This window comes from Anticarsia gemmatalis, chromosome 17 (genome assembly GCF_050436995.1).
Source record: "Anticarsia gemmatalis isolate Benzon Research Colony breed Stoneville strain chromosome 17, ilAntGemm2 primary, whole genome shotgun sequence".
Classification (NCBI taxonomy): Eukaryota; Metazoa; Arthropoda; class Insecta; order Lepidoptera; family Erebidae; genus Anticarsia; species Anticarsia gemmatalis.
This window is the reverse complement of record NC_134761.1, coordinates 6,466,124-6,484,669: the sequence shown is the minus strand read 5'-3', so window position 1 is coordinate 6,484,669 and position 18,546 is coordinate 6,466,124. Positions and strand designations below refer to the sequence as shown.

At 34.8% G+C, this 18,546-nt stretch overlaps 3 protein-coding genes across 3 annotated transcripts; all 3 read right to left on the bottom strand.

Annotated features, from left to right (window-relative positions):
* Positions 1–231: 231 nt before the first annotated feature.
* On the bottom strand, positions 232–5,442 carry LOC142980185 (uncharacterized). Its single transcript, XM_076125519.1, has 5 exons — positions 5,338–5,442; positions 4,912–5,111; positions 4,625–4,820; positions 604–803; positions 232–512 (listed from the first exon to the last, which is right to left on the bottom strand). Exons 2-5 carry the CDS (start codon positions 5,102–5,104, stop codon positions 316–318), a joined length of 786 nt encoding a protein of 261 aa, XP_075981634.1. The 5' UTR covers positions 5,105–5,111; positions 5,338–5,442; the 3' UTR covers positions 232–315.
* A 1,965-nt stretch (positions 5,443–7,407) lies between these two features.
* LOC142980149 (allergen Tha p 1-like) lies at positions 7,408–8,350 on the bottom strand. Its single transcript, XM_076125468.1, has 3 exons — positions 8,217–8,350; positions 7,775–7,974; positions 7,408–7,683 (listed from the first exon to the last, which is right to left on the bottom strand). Exons 2-3 carry the CDS (start codon positions 7,965–7,967, stop codon positions 7,487–7,489), a joined length of 390 nt encoding a protein of 129 aa, XP_075981583.1. The 5' UTR covers positions 7,968–7,974; positions 8,217–8,350; the 3' UTR covers positions 7,408–7,486.
* A 1,512-nt stretch (positions 8,351–9,862) lies between these two features.
* On the bottom strand, positions 9,863–12,654 carry LOC142980184 (uncharacterized). The gene is made up of 6 exons (XM_076125518.1): positions 12,619–12,654; positions 12,172–12,371; positions 11,635–11,822; positions 11,122–11,168; positions 10,548–10,747; positions 9,863–10,142 (listed from the first exon to the last, which is right to left on the bottom strand). Exons 2-6 carry the CDS (start codon positions 12,362–12,364, stop codon positions 9,952–9,954), a joined length of 819 nt encoding a protein of 272 aa, XP_075981633.1. The 5' UTR covers positions 12,365–12,371; positions 12,619–12,654; the 3' UTR covers positions 9,863–9,951.
* Between the last annotated feature and the right edge of the window lie 5,892 nt (positions 12,655–18,546).

Genomic DNA, 18,546 nt, shown 5'->3' with positions numbered 1-18,546 from the left:
TCACACACGGTCATTTGATTCCAAACTAAGCAGAGCTTGTACTATGGTAACCAAATAACTGATAAACATACTTATATACTTCTAAATACATACTTATATAGATAATTCACAACCAGGCTCAGAACAAATACTCGTGCTCATCACACAAAGATTTGTCCCGGGTGGGATTCGAACCCACCACACGCGGCGCGACGGTTGTTGCGGCGAGGTGACCGCTTAAACCACTGCGCCAAACGTGCAGTTATAACTTTATTTTCAAACAATATCACAAATTATCACAAATCACTGTGGTGCGTAACTAATCATAGTCAGTGTTTAACGCTCTCCCTTGACTTCGCGCAGTTCCTTCTCGTACTTGGCGGCGTACTTCCTGTCGGGGTCGTACTTGGCGGCGAGCTCGTTCCACGACTCCTCCTCGTTGTTGATCAGGTGCTTGATGACGCGCCGAGTGCCGTCCTTCTGTGTGTCCGTGCACTTGCTGCACTCCGTCTCTAACGCGTCCTTGATGTGATCTGTAACACGTACATCACAGCGTTACTATTTGTAAACACGATAGATACAAGCATGATTTGTATCACGACACTATATACAAAGTGTATGAACCTTTAAGTTCCTTGGCGTCGGGCGCGCACTTGCCCTGGTCGAGCGCGCACTTTATGTAAGGTCCGAGCAGTCTCTTGTTGCTCAGGATCTCGTCCAGGTTCACGTTGTCATACTTGTCGGTGTAGTGGTCATCAGGACGCGCCACACACACGCTCGCCACGAACAACACGCACAGAGCTACGAACGATTTCATTTTGATACTGAAATAAATTATAAAGGGTTAACAAAGTTTGGAACAAACTTAATAATTATGAATACCATGTAAAATAAATTGAAATAAATAAAGACGCAGGGGGGAAAATACTACATGGTCACAAATAATAAATATTACCCTTTCAAGAGATTACGCTTTTTGCGAAAAAAAATGTGTATACGGATTAATAAATAAACTTTCAGGTGATTTTTCAGTGCGTACTTACTTGTTTGTTAGGAGATGTTTGCTGATCAGATGTACTTAGCGATCTACTAATGCTACCGGCGACACCCGCACTTATATATCATAATATTCTGTACAAAACCACGCTCATACGCATTGTGTGACTCACGCTGGATACAGTTGACTGCGTTTTTCTAAGTTTTTTATATTCAGTAGCCTTCATAATCATAATAATATTATCGTGCGTAAGCATTAGACGTCGCGTTGGGAAATAGCACTGAAAGTTTAAAGGTTAAATATTATGTCTAGCTAATGTCTGTAATGTTTGTCTAGGAGGTTTTTAGAGAATTCATAGATAATTTGCGAAATAAGCATCCTGAAAAACATATTACTAAATACAGGAATTTATATTTCGGGCATTATACATGACTTTGACCAAAACTATTCGAATTACGCGCATGCGTAAAAAAAAATCCATTTAAATTTAACCCTTTAATGTCCCACTGCTTGGCAAGGATGTCCTCCCGGAATAAGGGAGGGATTAGGCCTTGAGTCCACCACACCGGCCAAATGCGGATTGGGCGATTACAATAAATAATCTTTTCTTAAACCAAAACTTCATTAATGGTTACTATACTCTTAACACTCTTTATTTTTGTACTCTAGGTTTTAGTAGTAAGTAGTGAATGCAATCCCGATCTCGCGGGATCCCGATCTCGCGAGATCCCGTGTATTTTTTCGGGATCAATCCCGAAGCATAATATGACGAGATCCCGTTCGGGATTGTCGGAGAGGGCATTTTCAGCAGCTGGCTACATTGCAATAGACTTAAGATGCCGATTAGAAGCTCGTACTATTGATACACTTTGTATTTTAAGAGGCTACTTTCAAAATGCCATGTGATTACTTTTTATTTTGATCTCCTGGAGCTACACCTACTTTTTTGATTATGTTCATGTTATTACACCTGTTAATTATGTTACGTTGTTAGTAATATTGAAAAATTTTATTTTCTATTCTATATTGGCTTTTATTTTCTTTCAAATAATAATTTATTGCATTCACCACACTATCACACACATATTACATTAAACAAGCCGTTCGAATTGTATTATTTTTACTAACTAGACGGGATCCCGAAAATCTCGGGATCCCGCGGGATTGATATTTCTGATCGCGAGGGATCTCGAGTTGACGATCTCGAGTCGGGATTGCATTCCCTAGTAGTAAGTTTCCTATTTTCCTGGTAAACAAACAAGCTTTAAACTTGCTATAGTATTCGAACTTTCACCTTTCCTTCTACATTATCACTTCATTCTCAGAATTGCAGCTTTGCTTAAATGACGTAGATGATTTTGTCCTAGAATTTTATCTCGTATTTTATTCATAGTTCTTGTTTCTTTAAAACACAAAAAAAAAAATTGTATCTGTCGCAAAGAAATGAAAAAACAGGAATTTTTGAAATGAGGAATACGATCAATTTAAGGAGAATTTTAAAATTACTGCTTGTAGATCGAAAACCGAATAGAAGTCTGTGTTACGATCAAATTACTAATCTGTTTGAAACATTTTCCTTCGACATGTCTTAATATGTCAATTGTTTAACTAGCCTAAGACGTTTCTAAAAAGACTGGAAAGTAGGTATACATTTTGAATTTCTGGTTTCCCTAATGAAACTTTGCATATATGATTTTCTTCAAGCCTACAAAATAAATAATTATTTGGAATTTTTATTATAATAAGTAAGTATTAATTCTGATACACCATCTTAAGTGCAGTTATTTTCGAAAAGATTGCAATCAAATGTGGAGGTTTTCATCCATTTTTATTTGATCTTGAGCAAAAGAGTTTAAGCTTTGACAAGAAGACACTACTCAGAATATTTATATACTTCTAGGCAGTTTATATACTAATTAGCTTCCGCCCGCGACCTCGTCCACGTGAAAAGGTTTCCCGTCGTATAAAGTATCCTTTCTAGGTTAATTTCAGTTCAATCAGTCGAAAATCTAAGAAGCTTTATCCACACTTTCACCCCCTATTTTATCCCCCTAGGGGTAGAATTTAGTAAGATCCTTTCTTAGTGGATACCTACGTCATAACATCCACCTGCATGCCAAATTTCAACCTGATCCGTCCAGTGGTTTGGGCTGTGCGTTGATAGATCACTATGTCAGTCACTCAGTCAGTCACCTTTGAGTTTTATACATACATATACAGGGTGTCCCAAAACTCAACGATAATCCGAGACAGGATGAAAGGCCAAGTCATACTGGTTCTAGGAAAAATAAAAAAAAAATTCCATGTCACTTAGTTCAGCAATAATAGACACTTTTCAAAAAAGTTGAAATTCCACACCCTTGGTCGCATTTTCAAGTCCTGTGATCACCAATGTCACAATTTCGCTGTGTTTTTTAGAATTTCGTAATCTTTATTAAATATGCTATTGATCGTAAAACAAATTAATGCACAAAACATTGTCAATTTAATAAAAAAAGTTAAGTTTTAGTGAGTCATGCTTCACAAAAATATCGTTAGTTAACTTTGACGCTTCATATTGAAAAAAAAATGTACTACACTACCCTTGGCAAGTTATTTCAAAAGTTGGCGCATTTAATCAAGATTTCAAAATGGTGCAATACTTGCCACTTTTCTTGCCATTAAAAATGTTATTTTTATTTGAACGACGAGTATCCTCGAAAATGGATCGGACGCAGTGGTACAATTGTATGGCCTCCTAGTTCCCCCGATCTAAATCCAGTAGATATTTTTTACTGGGAATGCATAAAAGAAAAAGTCTATTCAAAATCAATACAAAATCTATTAGAACTTCGCCAAAAAATTGACACAGCGTCGGAGGAAATAAATGCAAGGAATTTTGCTTGACTGGTAAAAAGATCTTTTGTACGCCGTTGCAGAGCATGTATTCGTGCCAGAGGAAAGCAATTATTTTTGGTAATTGAGTCAGTCCATAACCAATATTTAATGTAATAAACATAATAGGTAATAGTAATAAAAAAAAAGAATGAACGAACCATCGTTCTTATTTAATTATTCTCCTTAAACTAAAGTAATTAAGAATTGTTTGACTTGGCCTTTCATCCTGTCTCGGATTATCGTTGAGTTTTGGGACACCCTGTATATAGATAGCGTATGCGTCTGTAATTAGCTTAATCTTAGGATTTACCAGAAATTAACCTCCAGATCCATCGAGTTATTAATGGGTTTTTGTGCATGAACATCCAGTTGGTTGGGGAAGCACCGGATAATAGGTGTTCATTGTCAGTAAAAAGAAGCTGCAATATTGGTATACCGATTCTCAAAGTTCACATGAATAGTTTTCAATCTTTATAAACTATATTTTTGTCAAACATCTTTGTGTAAACTTTTGGATGGAAAATAAGGTCGCGTCAGTGCGTCGACAGTGAGCCTTAAGATTTTCATGAAATTACTATTTCCATGGTGTTTTAAAATTGTATTCTACCTTATTAATGAATGAAATGAATGAATAAAATTACATTACAATAGACGGACAAGTTGGTGATAGAATAATGCATAAACGATGTAATATAAAATAGATTTATTTGCAAACAATATCACAAGATGTTCCTTCATTCCTCATCAATTATCATCACAGTAGTAAATGTTTAACGCTCTCCCTTGACTTCGCGCAGTTCCTTCTCGTACTTGGCGGCGTACTTCCTGTCGGGGTCGTACTTGGCGGCGAGCTCGTTCCACGACTCCTCCTCGTTGTTGATCAGGTGCTTGATGACGCGCCGAGTGCCGTCCTTCTGTGTGTCCGTGCACTTGCTGCACTCCGTCTCTAACGCGTCCTTGATGTGATCTGTAACACGTACATCACAGCGTTACTATTTGTAAACACGATAGATACAAGCATGATTTGTATCACGACACTATATACAAAGTGTATGAACCTTTAAGTTCCTTGGCGTCGGGCGCGCACTTGCCCTGGTCGAGCGCGCACTTGATGTAAGGTCCGAGCAGTCTCTTGTTGCTCAGGATCTCGTCCAGGTTCACGTTGTCATACTTGTCGGTATAGTGGTCATCAGGACGCGCCACACACACGCTCGCCACGAACAACACGCACAGAGCTACGAATGATTTCATTTTGATGCTGAAATAAATTATAAAGGGTTAACAAAGTTTGGAACAAACTTAATAATTATGTAAAATGTATCACCATGTAAAATAAATTGAACGAAATAAAGACGCAGGGGGGAAAAGTACTACATGGTCATAAATAATAAATATTAAACTTCCAAGAGGTTACGCTTTTTGCGAAAAAAAATGTATACGGATTAATTAATAAACTTTCAGGTGATTTTTCAGTGCGTACTTACTTGTTAGTTAGCTGAGATGTTTACTGATCAGATGTACTTAGCGATCTACTAATGCTACCGGCGACACCCGCACTTATATATCATAATATTCTGTACAAAACCACGCTCATACGCATTGTGTGACTCACGCTGGATACAGTTGACTGCGTTTGTCTAAGTTTTTACATTCAGTAGCCTTCATAATCATAATAATATTATCGTGCGTAAGCATTAGACGTCTCGTGTCGGGAAATAGCACTGAAAGTTTAAAGGTTAAATATTATGTCTAGCTAATGTCTGTAATGTTTGTCTAGGAGGTTTTAATAGAATTCATAGATAATTTGCAAAATAAGCATCCTGAAAAACATATTACTAAATACAGGAATTTATATTTCGGGCATTATACATGACTTTGACCAAAACTATTCGAATTACGCGCATGCGTAAAAAAAATTTTCCATTTAAATTTAACCCTTTAATGTCCCACTGCTTGGCAAGGATGTCCTCCCGGAATGAGGGAGGGATTAGGTCTTGAGTCCACCACACTGGCCAAGTGCGGGATGGGCGTTTACAATAAAAAATATTTTCTTAAACCTACACTTCATTAATGGTTACCATACTGTTAACACTCTTATTGGTTAGCAATTTGCACTCTAGGTTTTAGTAGTAAGTTTCCTATTTTCCTGGTAAACAACGAAGATTTAAACCCGCTATTATTCGAACCTACACCTTTCCTTCTACATTATTATTAATTCTCAGAATTGCAGCTTTGCTTAAATGACGTAGATGATTTTGTCCTAGTATTTTATCTCGTATTTTATTCAAAGTTCTTGTTTCTTTAAAACACAAAAAGATTTTTGTATCTGTCGTAAAGAAATGAAAAAACCGGAATTTTTGAAATGAGGAATACGATCAATTTAAGGAGAATTTTAAAATGACTGCTTATAGATCGAAAACAGAATAGAAGTCTGTGTTGCGTTCAAATTACTTATGTTTGAACCATTTTTCTTCGACATTATGTATCTTATGTCAATTGTTTACTTAACTAGCCTAGACGTTTCTAAAAAGACTGGAAAGTATACATTCTGAATTTCTGGTTTCCCTTATTTATAGTTCAGTTGAGACTTTGTATTTCTATGATTTTCTTCAAGCCTACAAAATAAATAATTATTTGGAATTTTTATTATATTAACTAACTTTTAATTCTGATACACCATCTTAAGTGCAGTTATTTTCGAAAAGATTGCAATCAAATGTGGAGGTTTTCATCCATTTTTATTTGATCTTGAGCAGAAGAGTTTGAGCTTTGACAAGAAGACACTACTCAGAATATATTTTATATACTACTAGGCAATTTATATACTAACTAGCTTCGGCCCGCGACCTCGTCCGCGTGAAAAGGTTTCCCGTCGTATAAAGTATCCTTTCTAGGTTAATTTCAGTTCAATCAGTCGAAAATCTAAGAAGCTTTATACACACTTTCACCCCCTATTTTATCCCCCTAAGGGTAGAATTTAGTAAGATCCTTTCTTAGTGGATACCTACGTCATAACATCCACCTGCATGCCAAATTTCAACCTGATCCGTCCAGTGGTTTGGGCTGTGCGTTGATAGATCACTATGTCAGTCACTCAGTCAGTCACCTTTGAGTTTTATACATACATATATATAGATAGCGTATGCGTCTGTAATTAGCTTAATCTTAGGATTTACCAGAAATTAAGCTCCAGATCCATCGAGGTATTAATGGGTTTTTGTGCATGAACATCCAGTTGGTTGGGGAAGCACCGGATAATAGGTGTTCATTGTCAGTAAAACGAAGCTGCAATATTGGTATACCGATTCTCTGAGTTCACATGAATAGTTTTCAATCTTTATAAACTATATTTTTGTCAAACATCTTTGTGTGAACTTTTGGATGGAAAATAACGTCGCGTCAGTGCGTCGACAGTGAGTCTTAAGATTTTCATGAAATTACTATTTCCATGGTGTTTTAAAATTGTATTCTACCTTATGAATGAATGAAATGAATGAATAAAATTACATAACAATAGACGGACAAGTTGGTGATAGAATAATGCATAAACGATGTAATATAAAATAGATTTATTTGCAAACAATATCACAAGATGTTCCTTCATTCCTCATCAATTATCATCATAGTTAGTGTTTAACGCTCTCCCTTGACTTCGCGCAGTTCCTTCTCGTACTTGGCGGCGTACTTCCTGTCGGGGTCGTACTTGGCGGCGAGCTCGTTCCACGACTCCTCCTCGTTGTTGATCAGGTGCTTGATGACGCGCCGAGTGCCGTCCTTCTGTGTGTCCGTGCACTTGCTGCACTCCGTCTCTAACGCGTCCTTGATGTGATCTGTAACACGTACATCACAGCGTTACTATTTGTAAACACGATAGATACAAGCATGATTTGTATCACGACACTATATACAAAGTGTATGAACCTTTAAGTTCCTTGGCGTCGGGCGCGCACTTGCCCTGGTCGAGCGCGCACTTTATGTAAGGTCCGAGCAGTCTCTTGTTGCTCAGGATCTCGTCCAGGTTCACGTTGTCATACTTGTCGGTGTAGTGGTCATCAGGACGCGCCACACACACGCTCGCCAAGAACAACACGCACAGAGCTACGAACGATTTCATTTTGATGCTGAAACAAGTAAGATTATTGATATTATGTTTAATCTAAACGTATTATGACGACAAATGTGTTTATAATATTTCAACCAAGTTCAATGGAAAGTCTTAATAATTAAAATTATTTAAAAAATAACATTTAATTTGATATCTATCTGTTTGAAAGAAGAGAAGTGAGAGTAAGTAAACGAAAAGATAAAAAAACTATTTAAAATCCCGTAAGTTTCCAGGTAATTACTATCAGTGCGTACTCACTTGTTTGTTAGGAGATGTTTACTGATCAGATGTACTTAGCGATCTACTAATGCTACCGGCGACACCCGCACTTATATATCAAAGTAATTCGCAAAGCAAAACAAGGCTCATACGCATTGTATGACTAATGCTAGATACAGTTGAGTGCGTTTTTGCAAGATTTTATTCAGTTCCTAGGGAAGTTAGGCAAAAGCTAGTAAGTTCAAGGACTTAAATAATTATATTTTGGATATTCTTTAGGAAAATTTGTGGACTTAAATTTCTTACCTGTTTACCTTTCCTTCATGTTTGTTCTTCATTTTAATTCATAATGTTTCTAATTACTGACAGAAATTGCCCCGATTATGTAACATTTTCGAACGATACACCAAAATAGCTGCCCACCAAAATAATGGTGATCATATTGGTGAATAATAATGAAAAGTATCGCTTCTAATTGCAAAATAAGCTACAATTTGTACATTCAAAGCACGGAGATATGGTGATCTACGCTGAGTATGGATTCATGTTTACATAGTAACTAAACTCAATGGAAAATCACGATAGATACGTATTTATAAGGACTTATGCATTTTCATTAGTACTATGAAATTTTCCGCACTTGTTTGGCTTTAGTAGTATCGATTATTTTTGCACTCACGGCTCTACCAATGATTTTTTAATTAAGTATATATGTTTTGCGAGCCGATGAAATTATTCTAAGCAGTGTTAGGTACTGTTCTTTTTTTTTATCTTGCCTATTTCTGTGTCCCACTGCTGAGCAAAGGCCTCTCCCCTAGACTTCCAGTCCCCTCGGTCGCTTGCTGCTTCCGGCCAATCTTCCAGGAACGCGTCTATGTCATCCCGCCATCTCCGTTACTGTACTGTTCTACTAAATAAAAAAATACTTTAGTTACATAACGATTTTTAGTAAAGTGTCGATTAATACTTGAATAAATTGATTGATTGGTAAATAAACCTAATTAACGTAATACTGAGATATTATGGCATTTTAATTATTACCCACAGTTACCCACAAGTTAAGCTTAATATGTTCCAATTATCGCTTTAATTAGGTATTTTGAAGCCACACGAATGATTCCTATAACAATGATGTTGACTAACAAAAAACATTTTTATTAAGCAACCTTGTACTTTTTCATATTCATTAATTATTTTACAAGATAATAAACAAAATACCGCATGTGAATCTTTTTTTAATTCGCTAATTATAATTGTGCGTTGTGTAATTATTGAATAATTTTACAAATGTCCGTTTAGGTTTGTATTGAAATGATTTATTGATGTATACTTTTGTCTACATTTCCATGCCTAAATATAGATAGAGGTTGAGGCATTAGTACATAAATTAAAATTGTTGGTAAAAAGGTGAGCTCCATCTTTTTAGTATTAGCCAGTTAGATAAAAGAAACCTTAGGCTAGAATATTTTCCTCATGCTACTGTATTGTCTCGCTTCGTCGAACATATCTATTTATATGTTAAATGATTTTTATTTTTATACTCTTTGGGGTGTCGGATAAGCATGGTTATGTAGCAGCTGATTCTAGTTTGTTTGTAGACGTAGCCTTTAGCGAGCACCATACGCCAACTATCGGGTAAAGAGTCGAGACTAAAAAATAATAAAATAGTGCAATTCATTCAATAAATATTTATTTAAACTATTTCTACATAATGTTCTACAGTAAACAACTACACATTGATATAAAATCAAACAATTTTAAAAGGAAGTGACACTCATTCCTTGGCTTCACGTAGTTTCTCCTCGTACTTAGTGGCGTACTTATTTTCAGGGTCGTACTTAGCAGTGAGCTCCTTCCAGAATTCTTCTTCGTTGTTGATCATGTGTTTGAGAACGCGGTCGGTACCCTTCTTTTGAGCTTCAGTGCATTTATCGCAGTCGTTTTCTAGTGCCTCCTTGATGTGAGCTGTAAGAAAAAAAAAATAGAGGTAGATCAGAAAATACGTGTCGGACAGACTTTGCCTATGTATTTATTGAAGAAATACTTGACGAGGGTAAAATACGACTGTTAGAGAGGCTTTCGTCGATCAGTGGATACAAATGGAAGAGTAGATAAAATAATTGGAACCATCATCGATACGATTTCTGAGGATGCGGATGGTTTCCGTCTACCCTACCCACATTTTTTCTTAGTTAGACAGTTAGTAAACGCCATACAACGGTTGAATAATCTGCCGTTTCTTATGTAAAGAGCACAAACGACTTATGAAGGAACTCTTCTATTGACTAGATGAAATTCCGTCCAATACCATCAAATTCCATCATACTATATATTAATTTGTAAATATGAAGTATGGAAAATAAAAACCACCTTTGAGTTCCTTTCCATCTGGAGCGCACTTGCCCTGATCAAGCATGCACTTGATGTACGGCACCAATAGTCTTCTGTTGCTCAGTATTTCATCCAGATCCACATTGTCATACTTGTCGGTGTAGTGGTCATCAGGACGCGCCACACACACGCTCGCCACGAACAACACGCACAGAGCTACGAATGACTTCATTTTGATGCTAGGGAGTAAATTAGCGATATTAATAAACATGGACATGTACATTCAGATGTATCACCATTATACTAGTAATAAATGAAAGATAAGAAAGAAAATAAAACGATTAAGGCTGATCAAGGCGTAGATGCCGCGAATATGTAGCACTTTCGTAGAACTAGCGCGGAAATAGATCGCACAGGACCGAGATCTTTGAAAAAAATAAGGAATATAATAAGGGGAACCCTCTTTTTTCACAACAGGTGCACTTCTGATGTTTAATCGACACATATTTTTACTGTATTACCAGAAAACTGTTTTTTCACAAAATAGCACAGAGCCAAAAATGTTTACGTACTTGTAAAGTTGGTTATATAACACAAGTATAAACTAGATTACCTGAGGAACTGTTTACTATTCAGATGCTGAACGATGAACTGATAAACCTTAAAATAAATTCTGCATTATATACTTAAACTTCGGGAAACAAAAACACTTATTTACGCACATGTGACAAATTACGACGAACTAGACTAACGCTCATTATCACTAAATGTAGCTTTTTCGTGCAAGGTTGATATAAACGTTATGTATGTTGTAAATAAACGTTCTCATTAAGTACCTATACGGTTGTAGGTTAAAACATATTCATAGAATCATAAGTCTTATGGTTCACTAGAGAAGAGATAAAAACCTACATGACGGTGAAACAGACATTGACAGCCATAGAAAAAAAAATTACTTAACTAAATAACTATTCCAGACCTTTTTTTGGATTACAGGGTATATATAATATGTGCTATCAATAAAAAAACACACAAACATTATTTCAAAATCATTTATTAAAAAAGCCAGCGTCACATTTTTACCTAACCTTCCTTCAATGGACGCTTCGCTAAGTTACAACTCTTAAGCGGTAATTTCGCGCAGTTCCTTCTCGTACTTGGTGGAGTATTTGTTATCAGGATCGTACTTGGCGGTGAGCTCCTTCCAGTATCCCTCCTCGTTGTTGATCATGTGCTTGATGACGCGTTTGGTTCCGTTCTTCTGTTTTGGAGTGCATTTGCCGCAGTCATTCTCCAGAGCCTCCCTGATGTGGTCTGTAGCAAAAGAATTACAATTACTGCGAGACTGCTATAGAAGGGATGAAACGTATAGCTTCTGACACTGTTATTTAAACATAATCTTTGCTCATTGCTCGTTAATTAAAATGAATGAAGGCATAGACGACAAATAATGAATACGAAGAAGTAGAATGAAGCAATTTCAAAATTTTGGTACAGATGAGGAACTTATGATATTTAACAGCAAAGTTCAAACTTAAAATGTAAAGGCCTTACAACTTGATTTCAATATTTCGTAACAGTGATAAAATAAGAGAATTAAGACTTTAGGGGGCTTGAGCTATAAATATGGGTTACTATGTTGAAATTACTGAATTTAACATACCTTTGAGTTCCTTAGCGTCTGGAGCACACTTGCCCTGGTCAAGCATGCACTTGACGTACGGCACAAGTAGTCTCTTGTTACTCAGGATTTCGTCCAGGTCCACGTTGTCATAACGGTCGGTGTAGTGGTCATCAGGACGGGCCAGAGCCACGGCAGCCAGGAATAAGACACAGAATGCGACGAAAGATTTCATATTGATGCTGGAAAAATAATGGATGATTTAATTTCAATACATAACTGAATTCGACCTTCGAGTCACAAAGCTATGGAGACTTATTCATTCAATTTATCATGACTTCAAACATCCGATCCTGCTTCGAATTCTACGTTATAAATCACAGGTAGGAATGCTGATCGAATTGTCATCTTTAAGCGGGTCCAAATTAATATTCACTTGGTATACTTTTATATCACTATTATTTTAAGTAATTCAAAACTTTAGCTTACCTTTTCAGAAGATGTTGGCTAATCAAATCCCGAAGTATCTACTGATGGTAAAGACGTGACCAGGACTTTATATACCATTACATTTTGTTAAGCAAAAACGTGAACGCACGCACTAAATGACAAATTATACCTATCCTAATGAGCGTTTTCTCCTAATGAAACTTTTTTAATACCTACATGACGCTTCCTCAATACACATACGGAGCAAAAAGCCTTAGCAGTGAATAGGTACGACTATTGTTAAACTTTAAGAAGTATCGCAATCCTACTGGATCTTATTTGAAGAAATAAGGCTTCAGTTAGTATAATACGGATCCGCCAACCGGTAAATATTATAAAATGTTTCGTTTTCTCACCGTCGTTTCAATCAGTAAAACATTTCCTAGACAGAAAGGGCCATATCGAGTACTTAATTCTAATAAATAGGTTCACGGGTTCAAATTCGATATATTTATATTTTATTCTTACTTTTCGTAATCTTTACGAATAATTAAATAATTCATACTTGACTTGATAATTATTGTGATTTACAGTAGAGCCTATTTAAAGGTTAATTATAATTATCTTGGTACCTTGACCAGACTCACTATAGACATTGCATAGAACAATATAAGTATTTTGCATAATTTAAAACATTCCTTAACGAAACATTTTTCAATTCGATTTCAAATTCAATTTTGTATTTTTTTTTTTCTCTTTATTTATAAAGGACTTTTGTTCTATAAGAACATGTCAGTCCTATTAGACCTTACCTTAAAAAATATCAACTTATTTGTATTTTTTGAGTAAGGGATAAAAATTGCAACTGCAAATACTTACTCGATAGAAACCAAAGCATTATTTTGTCAGAATCCTATTAGGAAAAAACGAAACATTAAATACATACTACTACATAATATTTTTTGTATGAATAATACTAATACCTATTTATGCAATTAAGCACTGATTTAACTGTTGCAAAAGAATGTTCGACATAACCTCAAGTTTTGTGCGTAATTCTTACACTTACACTTGAATTAGTAGTTTAGTAGAAATGCATAGGCCTAAATAATTTCCTGTTGAGCCACCTTGTGCTATTGACATTGACTGAGCCTGGCAAAATGGAATTAAACTAATAATTTACTGCAGGAAACTTAATAAAAAAATTGTATGCATTAATTTCAAAATAAAGTATATGAGACCTTAGCAAAGTAGCTGAAAGGAGCCCCAAACTATTCTATTTTTTCCACCTATCATAGTAGTTGTATACAGAAACTCCTAACTACCTAATACTTCTTATCTCTGCACCACCTTAAGGTAGACTGGGAGAGTGTGCCTCAGGCATTAAGTCCGTCCTGTACATTCTTTTTGTGTACGAAGTTTTAAATAAATAAATAAATAGTCTAATGAATAAACTTAACCCTAAAAACCGTCAGTGTTGTTGAATCATCAGAGCTTATTTTTCTCTGTCAGTTTTAACGTGACACATCACTTAGCATACGATTCTTAGTAATTAAAACTAGCAGTTGTGCCTCGAATTATTTCTAGTTTATTTCTGTATGAGGGTAAAATATCTGATGGTTAAATAGTTTCGATTTTCGTTTCATCAGTGCTTCATCCCGTGTTGTCGCATTTTAGTTTTTTTTATTTATTATTCTTTTTTATCTTATTTTGGATTCCATATTTTTGATCACTAATAAAATAAATTAAATAAATGAATAAAATTATTCTGGATTATTTCTATTTTAGGAAGTCGTTAAAGTGATTTTCATTATTTGAACCAACTATACTATTTTTACCAGAGCTACTTGGAATAAAGAAATAAAAAAAATTATTAGCCAAAAAATTTAAGTTTTTGAAAACATATACTTATTTAATCGTAGTTAATTAATTGCCAAGGTAGCTTCAACAATATAACGATAGAGATTTAATGACCATTCTCCGGCGACTTAATTTTATGAGTCACATAGTTAGAGCCTCTTTATAAGCATCACAAACAGTGATTAGGTAAACAATGGTTTCTTGAATGTCTAAAAAATGTTCATTATGTTCATAGCCTTGTTGTTTTTATTCTTTATTTTTAAAATGACGGAAGACTGCATCGTAGTTCCTTAAGATTACTTAATCATGTCAATTTTGGGACTGTCGTATAGTTTCAGTCTAACCAGGAATAAAAAATAATATAGACTTAAGAGTATTGCGGTTTATATCAAAGTAATAAAGTCAAAACTGCAGTTGTTTTGTGTTTGACTAGACTATGCTAAAAATAATATGCTAATGAGTTTGGTAGATTGTTTTTTATGCTTGTTTGTTTGAACGCGCTAATCTTAGGACCCACTGGTTCGAATTGAAATAATATTATTGATTTTAGTAATCCCTTAGTCAAGTAGGCTATAGGTTACATAACATTACGGTGTGTTTAATAAGAGCAACCACAAAAATTTTAGTGGATCGGACAAAATATAATATCACGCGAACAAAATCGCTGGCGACCGTTAGTATTAGGCTTTTAACCAGGTCCTGTAGCATTTTAATCAAAAACTATAATTGCAAATGGTTCAACGACCCTTAAAACTCTATTCGTTTTAGATTTATGTACACAAGTTTATAAATAAATCGTTTACAAATGCATTAATAAATCTTGCATCGACTTAAATTGTGAAAAATAAAACCGCATAAACATTTATGCATTAAGTAGTTAATTATAATATATTTAATTAGCGGTTTCAGCTGAATTTAGTCATTGCCAAATGTTTTTATTAAGCTTCGTGAGGTCAAGGCAAAAGTGCGATTAGACATCATATTGCTGAAAATATATATATTTTATTTTAGTCTTCCTCCTACATAATGACACTGTAGTGTGCATTATTATTTAAATTTATTTAATACTATTATCCCATATCTTTTTATATATTCGATCTTCACATAGAAAAATACACCATTTTCAAAAATATAATAAAATGGAACGATATCATTTTCAAAAAAAAACATACAGGCGAATTCAAAACCTCCTCCTTTTTTTGAAGTCGGTTAAAAATATTTAGGTATCAGGCCGTCAAATATCAATTCAACGTTTCCACATTTTTGGTCTCCAAGGAGGTTATTGTAATGTATACGTCATTTGAAATTAATTAAGCAATTATTTAATCAATGTTTTGGGGAAACCAGAATACACACGCAGTGAGAATACTATTCTACGAAGAATTCGAGCCTATTGCGAGAAAATTCTAGAACTGGATAACGTTTTAAATACTTTACTTTTATTAGTCAAGGAAGTCTCCATTATGTATCCAATAAGGATATTTATACAGTCATCTCATATCCTTAACTATTTCCAAGAACTGTGACAATATAATCTAGATCTTTTATGCAAAGGAAGTTTTACGTTATTTCTTAGATCTTCTGTGCCATTAGGTGTGCTATAAATAGGGAACACAAGGCAAGCAACAGAATCAAGGCAAGACGAGTAGTTAGCTCCTCGAAACGTTTATCATCAAATTGAATTTCCTACTTGAACTTCCCCGTTTGTACCTTCATAGAGTGATTACAACCGATTGTGCGAAAGCATGTACCTACTTTGTCCTCTTTATTTATTTTTCATCAGGTCTATCCTAAGATATGAGAGATTGATCCTCTTGCTAATATCAGGCATGACAAAAGCGGGCACTCCCGACTACTATACAGTTCATTAACTAACTAACTACTGGAAATATTCCGAAAAAACTCGAAGAAATCCAAGGACCCGAAAGCTTGTAATGATTGTATGTATTACTCCTCGAATCATACATCTCTGTATATAACAGGCTAGATGTTATGTATGTATGTATTCTTCAGACCGATTATTCATTAAGTCGTTTTATTTATATATCTTATTATTTTTCTAATTCTAACACCTCAACCAATTCATTGACACTAACCAATAACACTTCTCTCTTTTGCATTATCATCGATGTTGCATAAAAGAATCAAATTTAAAAATACATTTCAAGGCCGACAAATACAACAAAAACTTGTTTATTCACTATCTAAATATAGAAGCGAAGTTCAAATGTAATTTATAATAAATTAACGCATCCATAAAGGTATAATAACTTTAATTAAAACCGTCCTTTCGATCAACGTTGATGGCATATTTTATACCAGCGCAACTTCGCTTGCGTCACATAAGCGAGAATGGGTCATAATTTTGCCCGGTTTTTTAAACATTTTCCATTGCTACTCCGCTCTTAATGTTTGTAGAGAAATGTTAAATAGTCTCTAGCCTTCCTCAATAAACCGGCTATCCAACAATAAAATTAATTTTCAATTTGAACCAGCAGTTCCTAAGATTAGCGCGTTCAAACAAACAAACAAGCTCTACAATTTTATAATATTAGTATTATATTTTTAAATGTGTTTATTTCATTTCTACCCAGTATGGAATTTCCCTTAAACTCGTATCGAAGGGTAAACGTATATTTTTAATACAAGTTGCAGTAACCCGTTTGTTTGACGTCATCAGGCTTCTTTATTATTATTTTCTCACATTGATTGCACGACTGGATTCCAGCCACTTAGCGTCTAATATTAGCGCTGTGACGTCAATGGAATATCCCTTTTATCCCATCTCATTACTTGATCGTGTTTTTATGAGGTTCTACTTTGTTTTGAATTATTTCTTTTTATGGACATTCTTGGATTGAATTTTATTTTTTGTTGTTGTACTAAGTTAGTATCTTTCTTTATTTTTTCTTACGGTTATTGATGGATCTAGGGCTAAAGGTGTCTAAGTCATTTGAATCAAGTCTCAGTAAATATAACTTCACCGATGGTGTCTGCCTGTTACTAACTGGGCCCAATTATCACTTGCCAGTAACAGCCAATGGATCGTAAGAGAGAGTATAGACGAAGTCACGGGTAAATACTATTAGGATACCTAATTAGGAAGGCTCTAAGTTTTAGCACATTTACTTATAATCTAAGCTCAAATGACGTCAATGTTGTTATCTTAATGTTTCCTAGGCCCGATCTTTAACCCCGGCAACGTATTCAGACGCCTGCGCATTACCTAAGTGTTTGCCTATACTTTTTTATTTCGTTGTTAATGCTAACTTCGCTATTTTTTCTACCAAGATTAGATTTTGTGCGTTGCATTTTATTTTATTTATTTTTTTTATTTGTTTTTTCATTTCCGCACGAGACCAGCGTGGCAGAATCGAATAAATATCCTTCGTTTGCGGAGGGCTCTATTATATATGAGTATACCACCACATATCAGATGAGTACCTACATAAAAACAGTTTAAAAAAAGTGTATCACTTACTTATTTTATAAAATTCCTTGTACATATTAGTTTTAATGTGTGACTTCATCGACATGGAATTATATTTCGTTATTTTCCGATTTCGAAGACCTTAGACGGAGACACAAAACTTTCCGCTTTACAGTATAATTTAAGAATACCTTTATTTTTTATGCGTAAGTTTATTTCGCCGAATACAAAATTGTGTTCGTTAATTTTATTATTTCTGCCCATCGTGTGTGTAGTTAACACGCGTAACCATATTCCATAATTAGACGAACAAAACAAAGTGCGTCAACGACGTAAAAAAAATACCTAACTACATTTTTATTCCGACTTTTTTACTGTGGAATGGTAAAAACGATTTTTGTTTGTTGATGGTATATAAATATGACTGAGTGAGGATATTTAATCCATTTTCTTCATGTCTTAAGTCTTGGCCGTTTATTCTTTAGAAACACACGTAATTTTGTGTCTATATAGTATTAATTATTGGAAATAAATTTAGCGCTTTAAAATGAAATCTGCGGTGCCCTTAATTTGTGCACTAAACATAGGAGCTATAATTAAAAATATAAAAATGTTGATTTAATAATGGTCCTAAAATTCGTTCTCCGATGAACGTGACTACAAAATTTATGAAAACTGGTAAAGTATTAGTAATACGA